This window comes from Bos taurus, chromosome 20, assembly GCF_002263795.3.
Source record: "Bos taurus isolate L1 Dominette 01449 registration number 42190680 breed Hereford chromosome 20, ARS-UCD2.0, whole genome shotgun sequence".
In the NCBI taxonomy this organism is placed as follows: domain Eukaryota; kingdom Metazoa; phylum Chordata; class Mammalia; order Artiodactyla; family Bovidae; genus Bos; species Bos taurus.
In genome coordinates this window covers 41,480,298-41,495,430 of record NC_037347.1, presented here as the reverse complement: position 1 = coordinate 41,495,430, position 15,133 = coordinate 41,480,298, and the positions used below count along the sequence as shown (strand labels likewise).

The window sequence follows — 15,133 nt, the reverse complement described above, 5'->3', positions numbered from 1 at the left end:
TAGAAGTGGTCAAACAGGAGATGGCAAGAGTGAACACTGACATTTTAGGAATCAGTGAACTAAAATGGACTGGAATGGGTGAATTTAATTCAGATGACCATTATATCTACTACTGTGGGCAAGAATTCCTTAGAAGAAATGGAGTAGCCCTCATAGTCAACAACAGAGTCCGAAATGCAGTACTTGGGTACAATCTCAAAAATGACAGAATGATCTATGTTCATTTCCAAGGCAAACCATTCAGTATCACAGTAATCCAAGTCTATGCCCCAACCAGTAATGCTGAAGAAGCTGAAGCTGAATGGTTCTATGAAATCCTAGGGGTCAGGAAGGCTGTAATTGGGAGGAAGCCTTGAATAGCTTCTGGAGACCTGGCAAGGTTCTATCTCCTGGCTGCAGTGATGGTTGCAAACACACTGCCTTAAAATAATCCATTAGCCTATACATTTGCTTATGACATTTTTCATATATAATTTAATCATATAAAATCAAATGTTTACCTATACATATACTCAAAAATCAAAATACATTACGTATTTCTGTGAGTTTTATATTGGTTTCATTTAATACCTCCCAGGCGGCACTAGTGGTAAAGAAGCTGCCTGCCAATGCAGAAGACGTAAGAGACATAGGTTCAACCCCTGCATCAGGAAGATCCCCTGGAGGATGGCATGGCAACCCACTCCAATATTCTTGGCTGGAGAATCCCACACACAGAGGAGCCTAATGGGCTACACTGTATGGGGTCACAAAGAGTTAGACATAACTGAAGCAACTTAGCACACACTCCAAATTTTCCCGAAATATATATATATAAGAAGTGAAATCAAGTGAAGTCACTCAGTCATGTCTGACTCTTTGTGACCCCACGGACTGTAGACTACCAGTCTTCTCAGTCCATGGAATCTTCCAGGCAAGAATACTGGAATGGGTTGCCATTTCCTTCTCCAGGGGATCTCCTGACCCAGGAATTGAACCCGGGTCTCCTGCACTGCAGGCAGATGCTTTACTGTCTGAGCCACAAGGGAAGCCATATATGCGTATATATATCCCCAAACCTAATACCATGCTGATCTCTTTAGTATGATAAAGTCTCCACAGATTCCATGCTTGAGTACTGCACCTAACACTTGACTAAATGGTTAAGAAAAAAAAAAAAAAACTTACCATATATAGCAACTCCAAACACTGGGGAAAATATATCACAGACACAGGGGGTTAATATCCATAAAACATGGAAAGTCCTGTAAACCTGGTGAACCAATATATAAAAATATCAATATCCTAAATTATAAAAACAAATAACATGAACAGGTAACTCACAGGAAAAGAACACAAATTACCAATAAAGGTTGTAAATAATAATCAACCCTCAACAATTAAAATAATTTGACCATTCTCCTCTACTATTACCTTGGCAAAGACCAGGATTAATGATGATACCCTCTACAGCATTAGCTAGGGTGTAGGGAAACCCGCATTCACATTATTTGAAGTGGAAATTAACACAGATCTTAGAAAATGTAACTTTATCTTTTACATTTCGAGTAAACTCACGTCTGTTAATTCCTCCCATGGAAATAAAATATAAAAATATGTACAAAAATATTGTTTACAATACTGTTGTAACAGTAAATATGAGAATAATCCAAATATCCATTAATGGGAGAAGTTATACATGAGGCCAAAAATGACTAAAAAGAAAGATGTGTGCTTATTCTTAAAGTTCTCCATAATGTAAGTGCAAAAGGTAAACTGCACACCAGTATATTATGCTAGTGGGAATTATGGCACACAACTGCTCTGCAGGAGTGAATGCCTACATATTCTAACACTGGGCTGAGGAAGTGTGGATATCAATTTAACTTTACCATCTGTACCTCTCTCAACAGTAGCCTGAAAGGTTATAAACATTAATACCCCTACTTGATTCTATTAAAGACTATGCGACATTTGCACAGAACTTACAAGAGCCAGGGATATCACTCGGGGACCCAGTGGGCTGTGATGAACTGGAAATTACCTCCAGCTTTCAGTTATCTTGTTCTAGATAAAAGCGAAATGGAACAATGTTATCTGACAGCCTATGTGTTCATATTTAAGATGGAGGCCATTGAGACGGGATTAAACTTCATAAAAGTAAATATCTCACAGACTTATGAATGGTGGCTTCCACGTTCCTGGGCTAAGAGTAGCCGTGCGTGGCAGTCATGGGTCCTTGTCATCATCAGGCTGGACGTCATCACTCACTGGTCCTATGTTGCCACTGAATTGCACACCAGCCGCTCTCGCTTTCCTTCAGGTGGTGGCCAAATTCAAAGGTTTGTCCTAGTGTTCACAAATAATGGGAAGAACTGAGTAGGAGAACACATCAGAGGTTGCAAGCCAATCCTGGTTCATTCAGCAGGCCAGGGCTTTCTGGCCAACTGACATTCGACGATGATGCTTTCTTCTGAGAACATACAGTCAACTTTTTCATCCCAGAAAGATTAACCTATGTAAGTTATACCAGGATATCAGAATAAAGTAGGGATATCCATTTATCACTGTCTTTTGTGCCACCATGAGATCTTCCTACATGCCCACTATTCTCGTTTTGTTTCTGTTAGAGAAAGAAGCCCCCTCCCAGTCCCAAAACAAGAAAGGAAAAATTATAGTTGAATGCAATTATGTTTTCCATTACTTCAGGATTAAAAAGCTCAAACACTTACCAGATAATGTGAGACTGGGCAACCCCTCCTCTCCAAGCCTGCTCTTCATTAAATGAAGACAGTTACTGCAGTTTGGGGAGGTCAAAACAAGATATAAAATCCCTCACTAGGCATAGAGCATGCATTGTTTTCTTTCTCCTTTTTGTTACAGCACTGTTGTAGATCAGGTTATTATAAGGAACACTCAGTAATTAAATAACATATGAAGAAGTCAAAATGCAGCAGATTCTTTGCACAATAGATCTCTATTTAAGTTTCATTATATTAAAACTCTCTGCCTGATTCTTGGATCTGAAGGCTTTTTAACAAGTGGCATAAACCCGTGGACACACTGCACCTTCCACACAGAACATCATCCCTGGAGTCGCACTGATCCTGCTTAGAGAGAGCTGGAAGCAGCAGCCTTCCATAGAAGAACTGAGCTCTAGATGACACCCTCTCCTCTGGAGACACAAATACTGAAGTTGTGGGCACACACAGGTAGAACTGAGGGGCACTCTGCCCTGAAACAAACACTGATGGAAGTATGGGTGAGGGCCTTTCCTCCTTGCTTGAGAATACAGATGATGCTGCGGAAATCAAGAATACCTCAGAAACATCCAGTACCTCACTTCTAAAATCTTTTCAGGAGAAAAACAGTAAATGTTCACCTAAAAAGAAATTCCAGGACATGGTTTAAGTTTCAAGTATCCATTTTATGGGAATAAACAATAAATTAATACTTTCTATACTTAATCACCACCAATAATATCATTTGGAGGTAAAAGAGGTTATTTTAATGGACAGAAAAATCTGACTTTTTTCATGAATTAAAATAGGGACTGGTAAACCATTGCTCATGGCCAGCTGCCTGTTTTTGTAAATGAAGCTTTACTGGACTACAGCCTCACCCATTTATCTGTACTGTCAATGGCAACTTTCACTCAGACAGAGTAGCTGCAACACTACATGTATATGGCTCACAAAGCCTAAAATATCAGTATTTACTATCTGAACCAATAAGAAAAAGTTTGCCAACCCCTTTGTAGAAATACTGCCACGCTACACTAAGGCTAAGTAAAACTTCATCAGAAAGAACACTAAGACCACAAAAATCAGAATACAAAAATACAAATAACATGCTTGCTCTGATTCAGGCACTTTCAAGATCATAGTTTATTTATTACTTCAGATAAAAAGATAGTATACATATTAGGGAATCCCTTAAAACTCAACTCTAGAGTTATACACCATCTAGTACTTTTGCATTGAAGGTTAACCAAAAAAATCTCTAAACACCTGAAAGCCCCACTAGTAACATGAACTATGGTAATAAAAAATTTGACATTTAATTTGTTCAATATATACTATTTACATTATGAAACCAATAGTGATCCAATAAACAGTGATAAAAGTAAAAATAAACTTTAAAAAGCAAAGGTTTATATTCTTAGAATGTGCTAATTATCATAATTGTATATAAAAATTAAAACATAGCAGAGCTTTCTGTTACAAAATTCTTAATCATCTGAGTTGTAGTCATTACTTGCTAACGATTTACATGCAACATCTGCTAGTACTGACATTTGATTGTTTTTCCCCCAAGAAAGTGTGAGTAGATATTGAAGAGCAGACATTAATTTACCTGTGGACAGAAAAAGATAAAACTGTACTCAAGATTAGTACTGGTCACAAGCCTCTTCTCTATAGAAATGATAAAAATAGTAAGACCAAAAAAAAAAAAAAAAAAAAACCAAAAACAATCCAAAAAGGAGATGCATAGGCAAAGAGTACCATGAATGGCACAGCTCAAAAAATGCTGGGACCAATGAAGCCATACATCTTTTCTCTCCTTAATGATGAGAGGTCTATCTTGCCACCAAATTATAATGACTGTAGCAAGTAAGGGGCACCAGGTGTACAACCAATTAAATCCTGCAAAATACTAAGATGGGCAGGGGTGGCCAGAAGAAGGAACAATTTATATATACTTCAAACTATATACAGCATAACTGGAATGCAGCTCATCCCAAACTGGCTGTGTGAAACAACTGGACCTTTATGACTTAATAATTAAAATTATAACAAGTGTAATAATACAATAGATTTACATGGGAAGCAAAATCAAGGGGCACTTTATATTATTTACTGTGTATTTCAATTTAAAAATAATTTGCTAAGTATACATCTCAACTGAGGTCTATGTATAAAATGTCCCAATAGATACAGATATTTACCTTTGGTGAGTTAAAGGCCATTTTGTGACTTCTGTCTGAATTGCAGGCAGAACATTAGATGGACACGCACATACGGGAAAAACTCAGCCTGAGGTAATCCAAAAGATGTGCAGGCGAGGAGACTGGTGGTACTTTGAAAGTCAAAGCACACCAGAAACCCGAAACGGGGAACAGTGAGGATGGCAACAAGGAATGGAATGCCAATATGGCAGTAAAACTTTTTTCAAAACAGAAAGAGGAAGGCCTCTCGTACCAGCAGAATCCTGCATACATACACAAAAGAAAAAGCCACCCACCATTTCAGGAAACAAAAGCCAATTACAGTGTGGGAAGTACAAACTGCAGAAACCCAGAAGTCCATAGAAGAAAATCGACTGGTTCCCGTGAGAGAAGGGGGACGCGTGGTTCGGGGCAGGGTCACTTGGTGAAGGCGGCCACCACCGCCCACAGCACCTCGTTGGTCCCGGCCTTCAGACACTCCACCTCAGGGTCCAAGTCCAGGAGCTGCCGCACCCGCTTGGTGGCTACGTCGTACTGCTCGTCCAGCAGGGGCGCGAACGCGTTCTCCAGGACGTCCGAGGCGTGGGCCAGGTAGAGGAGGGCCAGCAGACGCTTGTCCATGCGGTGAGGGTCGTTCACCCACTTGTCGAGAACGGCTTCCTGCACCTTCTTGATGAGGCGCTGCTTAATGCTATTGTTGGTAAGGGGGTGTGTCGTCATGTCAAAGAGGAGGAAGTTCTGTTTCTCTGTCGTCAGTACGCCCTTTTCCACCAGGTTTTTAGCTAATCGTTCCCGCACGTTTCTTAACTGATAATGCAATTTTAATGGATTCCACGTCTCACCTAAACAAAAGATTCCAGAAGTTAAAAAGGATAGCTATTAGCTGCTAATTTTATTAAACTCTGAATTATTAAAACGCACAGTAACATCTGACATTTTTTCCTCCAGAGAAACAGAAGAAAATTCAGTTGTTTTCTTGCTAACTAAACCGTGAACCCCTTGAGGGCCAAGGCCTTTGGTTTCTAAGCACCTGGCAAATGATTTTCAGGCACAACAGTTACTCAAAAGACCAAACTGAAAGCAGTCTCCTAACCAGTTCCCCTAATGTGGAAATAAGCCAAATATTAAATTATGTTTGCCTTCTCTCTAGCTATTGTCAAAAAGCAGCCAATAGCAAACTATGAACTTTCTTTCCTATTAAACACCAATCTGCAACAAAGAGAGAAAAGAGTTAAAAAGTTTCCTGATGAATATGTCATTCCTGAAGCTGCTACATATACCTGGCCTATAAAGCTATGAAAGCTTATTGCTGCTGCTGCTAAGTCGCTTCAGTCGTGTCCAACTCTGCGACCCCATAGACGGCAGCCCACCAGGCTCCTCCGTCCCTGGGATTCTCCAGGCAAGAACACTGGAGTGGGTTGCCATCTCCTTCTCCAATGCATGAAAATGAAAAGTGAAAGTGAAGTCACTCAGTCTTGTCCGACTCTCAGCGACCCCATGGACTGCAGCCTACCAGGCTCCTCCATCCATGGGATTTTCCAGGCAAGAGTACTGGAGTGGGGTGCCATTGCCTTCTCCAATGAAAGCTTGTTAGGCAAATGCTATTCTTTGATGACAAATAATATAAAACTAATTACAGATGGACAAATCATTTTCATCACTTCAATCTTGCTGCCTATGCACATTCCCTTTCAAGACAGAAACACTAAAAATCAAATATTTTTCACTAAAACAATTTTTTTCCTTATAGAAGACTAGAAGAAAATACATCAAAATAATCTTGATTATCTTTGGGATTATATGTGACAAATTTTCTTTCTTGTGTTTTCTGTATTTTTCAAATCAATCTCCAATGAACATGTAACCATTTGGGTAATTTGAAAAAGAAACTATAGTAAGCTTCTAAATTGGGACACGGTAGAGATCAACCACAAGCACTTATTATATACAAAAGCTGTAAGACTGAAATTTCATAATATTGAGAAAAAACACTGTACTACTGTCTACTACAGCAGTTGTTAACTACTGAGTTGCCCAAAAAGTTCCTTTGGTTTAAGTGAAAATAAAGGACACATTTTTCACATTTTCATTTTTACTAAGAACTTGATTGAACAACATATTCACCATTTTGTTCCACTCCCGTCTGCCATTTTTCAGGCAACTTCATAATTGCATCTTTCCAAATTTATCTTTAAGAGCAAAGAACTGTTCCAGGTGCCTCTTACAGTCTTCCAGGGAACTGAAATTTTTTCCGTTAAAAGAATTCTGTAAAGACCGAAATAAATGGAAATCTGAAGGTGCACTGTCTGGGGAATATGGCGGACAAGTCAGAACTTGCCGGCCAAGCTGTGACAATTTCTGGCTGGTCATCAAAGAAACATGCTGTTATTCTGATGGAAGATTACACGTTTTCTGTTGACTAATTCCTGGTGCTTTTCGTCGAGTGCTGCTTTTAGTTAATGGTCTAACTGCGAACAGTACTTGTTGGAATTAATCCTTTGGTTTTCCAGAAGTAGCTCATAATGGAGACCCCCCCTTCCAACTCCACCACACACACGATACTGCCTTCTGTGGAGAAGCCCAGCCGTGGCGTGGTTGGCGGTAGTTCATGCCACGTGCCCTCATCTTCTGTTTCACACTACTGTACCACATCTGCTTCTCATGACCCACGACAACGTATTTTAAAAGCAGAATGTTTTCCTTATGTTTCAGTAGAGAATTGCATGCAAGGAAACGGTCAAGAAGTTTTTTTCACTTATGTGTAACCCAAACATCAAAACAATTAATATAACCAAGCAGGTACAAATTATTTTTAACACTTGATTTGGATATTCTGGGTATGTCCGCTATGTCCCATGTGGAATAACACTGACTGTTCTCAATTAATGTCTTGATTTGATCTCTATCAACTACAACTGGCCACCTGACCGTGGAGCATCACCCAGCAGAAACTTCCAGGACGAAACTCTGCAAACCACTTCTGACACATTCAGTCTCAGCATCTTCTCCAAACACTGCACAAACCTTTTTTTTTTTTGCATTTCAGTTTTTACCCGCTCTTGAAATAATAAAACATAACATGCCAAAAATGTTGCTTTTTTCCTTCATCTTCACTATTAAAACGGCTAGACAAAAATTCAATTTTGATAAGTTTTTAAGTGTTCACTGATAAGACAGCTGTCATAATACAATCTAACAAAACTGTTTCAAATGAAGTTAAAGGCAACTAAGAGCCACTACAGCCAGCTTATAGAAAAAAAGAACAAATCTTTTGGCCACCCCAGTATACACAGCTATTATATTTAAACTAATTTAAAAATTCAGAATTCCCTTGTGGTCCAAAGGACTCCATGCTTCCACTGCAGGGGGCCCAAGTTTGATCCCTGATTGGAGAGTTAATATCCTGCAAGCCATACAGCCAAATATATAAGAAGGGAAAACAACTCTGTTCCTCGGCTGCCCTAGCCACTTTCAAGTACTCATTAGCCAAGTAGGGCAAGAGGCTACTGAATGGACAGCACAGAAAGAGAACATTTCCATCGTCACAGAAAGCTCCATACTAGTGTTCAAAGTCATTTTGCCATGACTTAACACTAAAGAATATGGAGCTATGACTAAGTAATCAGTCTTAAAAGTGAAGTCGCTCAGTCGTGTCCGACTCTGCAACCCCGTGGACTATAGGCCACCAGGCTCCTGCATCCATGGGATTTCCCAGGCAAGAAGAATGGGTTGCCATTTCCTTCTCCAAGGGATCTTCCTGACCCAGGGATTGAACCCAGGTTTCCTGCATTGCAGGCAGAAGCTTTAACCTCTGAGCCACCAGGGAAGCCTAAGTAATCAGTCTTGGACTTACCTTTTTACCGTTTGAGAGAAATCTAACTGAGCCTACTACTGCCCAAGCCTACCACCTAAAGGCACATCTCAGGCAGCAGAGCAGAAGATCTCAAGCAGAGCAAAGGGCTAACATTGTTCAAAAGACAGAGATCCGAGTTGGAGGAAGCTAAGGCAACTGCGATATGCAAGGCAGTACTAGGAAAGAGAGGATTATGCAAAGTAAGAGCTCTAGAAATCCACATGGTGTTTTCACTTAGGTGTGATGAAAAACGAAGGCACATGGGTTAAGATGACAAAGTCCACAAAGGTAAAAATAATGTGGGGGGATCGGGGAGGCCAGGGACACTACCATCAAGCTGTAGGGTGAACAATACCAAGAGTTCACAGAGGGTTAGGAAAAATCTGAGTGCCAACTGGCTTAAGTGGAAAGGTCTCACTGAACACCAGGGCATTTAGAAAGAATTCCAAAAGGATCACATCTTTGTATTATGGCTAAACCAGGCCTTCAGTAAAGGCTATTCCAGACCCAGCCTAACAAAGCTTACAACAAACTGATCCACAAGTACTGCCTAGCAAAACAAACTTCAACAGTCTTTAAAGACAAACAGAATTCAGCACACAACAACACAGCAGTCACAGTGTCTAGCCATCTAATAAAAATTACTAGTCTTGTAAAGAAGCAGTTTTGTGCCCCAAAGCTAAGAGGTGGGGGGGAATCAATAGAAACAGTCAACCAGGGAGTTAGTTCCCTGGTGGACCAGTGGTTAAGACTCCACACTTCCACTGCAAGGGATGCAGATTCAATCTCTGATTGGGAAACTAGGATCGCAAAACTTGGCCACAAAGAAAAAGAGAGAGAGAAAACAAACTTTTCAAATAAAAAACCATGGCAAATCAGCTTCCACCAAAAAAAAAAAAATCACTGCATTCAATTTTCTTGATAACTTCAAACATGAAAAGAGCTGAAATGTATCTGGGGCCTTATTAGATTTTAAAACTCAATAGTACAAAAGAAAAATATAACTCAGTAATAAATGAAATTCTACTTGTTTTCAATTTTTGGTATTAAATTAGCCCACACCTACATTTAATGTTAAAAAATCATTAACAAAAACAAAAAAGAAAAACCACGAACAGCAACTTGAAGAAGCACTATAGCACAGTAAAAGGGTTGTAAGAGCAAGTTCTGGAGCCAGACTACTTGGATCTAAATCCCAACTTGGTCATTTCCTCACTGTCAACCCTGGGCAAAACTTCTCTATTCCTCTGTATCCGCTATGTAAAGCAACGAAAACAACTCTTTCCAGCTTATAAGGGTTATTATGAAGATTAAGTTAAAGATATATCAAGTTCTTAGAACAGACTGGTACGAGGCACGTTCTCAATAAACATTAGCTATGATTCACCTGTGTGCAACAATCAGCACTTTGGCAGCAAGAATTTATCCTATTAATAATGGTCTAAAAAAATCATATGAAGTACTGAGAATGCAGAATTAGTAAGACATACTTCTAACATGAATCAAGGCAAATTGGAAGTGGTCAAACAAGAGATGGCAAGAGTGAATGTCGCCACTCTAGGAATCAGCGAACTGAAATGGACTGGAATGGGTGAATTTAACTCAGATGACCATTATATCTACTACTGTGGGCAGGAATCCCTCAGAAGAAATGGAGTGGCCATCATGGTCAACAAAAGAGTCCGAAATGCAGTACTTGGATGCAATCTCAAAAATGACAGAATGATCTCTGTTCGTTTCCAAGGCAAACCATTCAATATCACAGTAATCCAAGTCTATGCCCCAACCAGTAACGCTGAAGAAGCTGAAGTTGAACGGTTCTATGAAGACCTACAAGACCCTTTAGAACTAACACCCAAAAAAGATGTCCTTTTCGTTATAGGGGACTAGAATGCAAAAGTAGAAGTCAAGAAACACCTGGAGTAACAGACAAATTTGGCCTTGGAATACAGAATGAAGCAGGGCAAAGACTAATAGAGTTTTGCCAAGAAAATGCACTGGTCGTAACAAACACCCTCTTCCAACAACACAAGAGAAGACTCTACACATGGACATCACCAGATGGTCAACACCGAAATCAGATTGATTACATTCTTTGCAGCAAAAGATGGAGAAGCTCTATACAGTCAGCAAAACAAGACCAGGAGCTGACTGTGGCTCAGACCATGAACTCCTTATTGCCAAATTCAGACTTAAAGTGAAGAAAGTAGGGAAAACCACTAGACCATTCAGGTATGACCTCAATCAAATCCCTTATGATTATACAGTGGAAGAGAGAAATAGATCTGATAGATAGAGTGCCTGATGAACTATGGAATGAGCTTCGTGACATTGTATAGGAGACAGGGATCAAGACCATCCCCATGGAAAAGAAATGCAAAAAAGCAAAATGGCTGTCTGGAGAGGCCTTACAAATAGCTGTGAAAAGAAGAGGAGCGAAAAGCAAAGGAGAAAAGGAAAGATATAAACATCTGAATGCAGAGTTCCAAAGAATAGCAAGAAGAGATAAGAAAGCCTTCTTCAGCGATCAATGCAAAGAAATAGAGGAAAACAACAGAATGGGAAAGACTAGAGATCTCTTCAAGAAAATCAGATACCAAAGGAACATTTCATGCAAAGATGGGCTCGATAAAGGACAGAAATGGTATGGACCTAACAGAAGCAGAAGATATTAAGAAGAGATGGCAAGAATACACAGAAGAACTGAACAAAAAAGATCTTCACGACCCAGATAATCACGATGGTGTGATCACTGACCTCGAGCTAGACATCCTGGAATGTGAAGTCAAGTGGGCCTTAGAAAGCATCACTATGAACAAAGCTAGTGGAGGTGATGGAATTCCAGTTGAGCTATTCCAAATCCTGAAAGATGATGTTGTGAAAGTGCTGCACTCATTATACCAGCAAATTTGGAAAACTCAGCAGTGGCCACAGGACTGGAAAAGGTCAGTTTTCATTCCAATCCCAAAGAAAGGCAATGCCAAAGAATGCTCAAAGTACCGCACAATTGCACTCATCTCACACGCTAGTAAAGTAATGTTCAAAATTCTCCAAGCCAGGCTTTAGCAATATGTGAACCGTGAACTTCCTGATGTTCAAGCTGGTTTTAGAAAAGGCAGAGGAACCAGAGATCAAATTGCCAACATCTGCTGGATCATGGAAAAAACAAGACAGTTCCAGAAAAACATCTATTTCTGTTTTATTGACTATGCCAAAGCCTTTGACTGTGTGGATCACAATCAACTGTGGAAAATTCTGAAAGAGATGGGAATACCAGACCACCTGACCTGCCTCTTGAGAAATTTGTATGCAGGTCAGGAAGCAACAGTTAGAACTGGACATGGAACAACAGACTGGTTCCAAATAGGAAAAGGAGTACGTCAAGGCTGTATATTGTCACCCTGTTTATTTAACTTATATGCACAGTACATCATGAGAAACGCTGGACTAGAAGAAACACAAAATGGAATCAAGACTGCCAGGAGAAATATCAATCACCTCAGATATGCAGATGACACCACCCTTATGGCAGAAAGTGAAGAGGAACTCAAAAGCCTCTTGATGAAAGTGAAAGTGGAGAGTGGAAAAGTTGGCTTAAAGCTCAACATTCAGAAAACGAAGATCATGGCATTCGGTCCCACCACTTCATGGGAAATAGACGGGGAAACAGTGGAAACAGTGTCAGACTTCATTTTTGGGAGCTCCAAAATCACTGCAGATGGTGATTGCAGCCATAAAATTAAAAGATGCTTACTCCTTGGAAGGAAAGTTATGACCAACCTATATAGCATATTCAAAAGCAGAGACATTACTTTGCCAACAAAGGTCCGTCTAGTCAAGGCTATGGTTTTTCCTGTGGTCATGTATGGATGTGAGAGTTGGACTGTGAAGAAGGCTGAGCGCCGAAGAATTGATGCTTTTGAACTGTGGTGTTGGAGAAGACTCTTGAGAGTCCCTTGGACAGCAAGGAGATCCAACCGGTCCATTCTGAAGGAGATCAGCCCTGGGATTTCTTTGGAAGGACTGATGCTAAAGCTGAAACTCCAGTACTTTGGCCACCTCATGCGAAGAGTTGACTCATTGGAAAAGACTCTGATGCTGGGAGGGATTGGGGGCAGGAGGAGAAGGGGACGACAGAGGATGAGATGGCTGGATGGCATCACTGACTCGATGGACGTGAGTCTGAGTCAACTCCAGGAGCTGGTGATGGACAGGGAGGCCTGGCGTGCTGCGATTCATGGGGTCGCAAAGAGTCAGACACAACTGAGCGACTGATCTGATCTGACTTCTAACTATACAAACTGTAAATCAAGTGAAGGGAAAAATATTCATAATATAACTAACAGTACTGGCTAGAAAAAGATGTAAATACGGCCATAAAAACAATATGAGCCGAAAGCCCAGAGGAATAAGAAATTACCTGAGTTTGATTTTAAAGGGCACACACCTTTTCGAGGTTAGTCATGGCATTCATTTTTTTTTCACTGTTGTACCAACCCACTATCTCCCCAACAAATGCTTGCCTGCTCTACCTTTCACCAGTTTGGGTTTCGTTTTTTTTTTTCTAATGTCACTGGCAGGTGGTAGGCAGCCTAAGACACTAGGCAAGAATTGGCTAGGCTGTGTTTTCTGACATTCTTACATGACTTTGGGAAACTTAATAAACATAAAATAATAAACAGCCAAATTTACAAAAGCCCATAAAAAATTATAGTTCAAATCTATGGTTAATTAACTATACTTATAATAATAATCTGTCATTTATCAAAGAAGTACTATTTCCTGGCAACTCACTAGTCAATCAGGAGGGTATTTGAGGTCTCAGAAAACCATCTATTCTCAAATAATGGGGGATGAGGGAGACTTTTAAGATTATTCTGAGAAACTCACAGATTTTTTCTTTGCAGACCTAAAAAAAAGAATCCCTGCAGTGCTGGTATACAGTGACTTTTTCCCCTCTCACTGGAAATAAATGGGTATTAGCTGTTTATAAGATAGTACAAGAAGTCATGCTAAGAAAGTTTATCCACATCTTATCTACAATTAAATCTTACATTGCAATCAAGAGAACAAGTATGCTTACAAAGTTCGTGTGACATATTTCTCAAATCTAAAATATGTTAGCTTAGTTTAGTGTTGCTACTAAAAAAGAGAAGAGCCTAAAATAATGTGTTCCATTTATGACTGGACCTTCTCACCGGCAATCATTTCTGCCTCAGAGGAAGTAAAAAAAAGGACTCAGACATCATCTTTTGAAGCAATTCCCTAGAAAACGGCAAATCTTGTGTGTTCACTCCAACAAAAATGTTTTTCAGATCTCCTCAGATATATTTTTAAAATGAAATTCCCTAAGCAGAAAGCTGAACAAGTATAGGTAACATGTAAATATTGTTTAACACTACTTTGACTACTCCAAAAAAGGCAAAATAAAATAAAGGAGTGGTCAAAGTGTCTTGGCATCCTGACATTTCTATCTTTTAGTCTACTGGGCCTTTTGTTCAATTTTATTTTTTAATTTTTTAGTTGATTTACAATTGTGCCTTTTATTTTCAAATAACTAAATTAAGCTAAATATAAAGAATAAAGTTACCCCTGAGATTAGCATATTTAAGACAACAGTATAACTGACATGAGAGGAGGCGAGCTGGGTAAGTGAAGAGCAGATACAGTAGAGGTGTGTTAACCCACATGGGCTGTGTGTGCTCACTCAGTCGCGTCCAAGTCTGTGACCCCACGGGCTTAGTCCACCAGGCTCCTCTGTCCGTGGGGATTCTCCAAGCAAGAATACTGGAGTGGGTTGCCATGCCCTCCTCCTAGGGGATCTTCCCAACTCTGGGATTGAACCCAGGTCTCCTGCATTCCAAGTGGATTCTTTACAGTCTGAGCCACCAGGGAAGCCCAGAGGTTTAACCTACACTATCTACTAAAGATTTAGCCCCTTCATTTTAAGCAGATGTTGAATGTCTTTTAAATACACTGCAACAAACCCCCAACGAACGAATACTATTCAAAATTCTAGATTACAAGATTTAACTATGACCTGTATTGTCATTCATCCTATATCATTTACTATGTGAAAAGACTTTTAAGTTATATAAGCATATTTTAAATGTATACATTTATAGTTCATTTTTTAAAAGAAGGAAACTGAGAAGTTTACACAGTTGTTTAAAACGTTACTTATATCCCACTGCCCAACAATTACTTCAGTGAAAAGGACACACTGGCAGGCACCTAAATAATTTCACTATAAAAAACTTCCATCTTCACATCATATTATCAAAAAAAGCAGCTGTGTTCATAAATTTGGCACTCCAGTGACATCTTGTGACCAAACTGATCAACTACATGTT

General features: G+C 39.7%; 1 protein-coding gene across 1 annotated transcript in view; it reads right to left on the bottom strand.

Moving 5' to 3' along the window:
• Window positions 1-3,851: 3,851 nt before the first annotated feature.
• The window catches only part of GOLPH3 (golgi phosphoprotein 3), a 51,950-nt gene continuing 40,668 nt past the window's right edge, over window positions 3,852-15,133 (bottom strand). Inside the window, 1 exon segment of the mRNA NM_001075948.1 lies at window positions 3,852-5,769. Within this exon segment, the coding sequence (NP_001069416.1) occupies window positions 5,345-5,769 (425 nt within the window). The 3' untranslated portion in view covers window positions 3,852-5,344.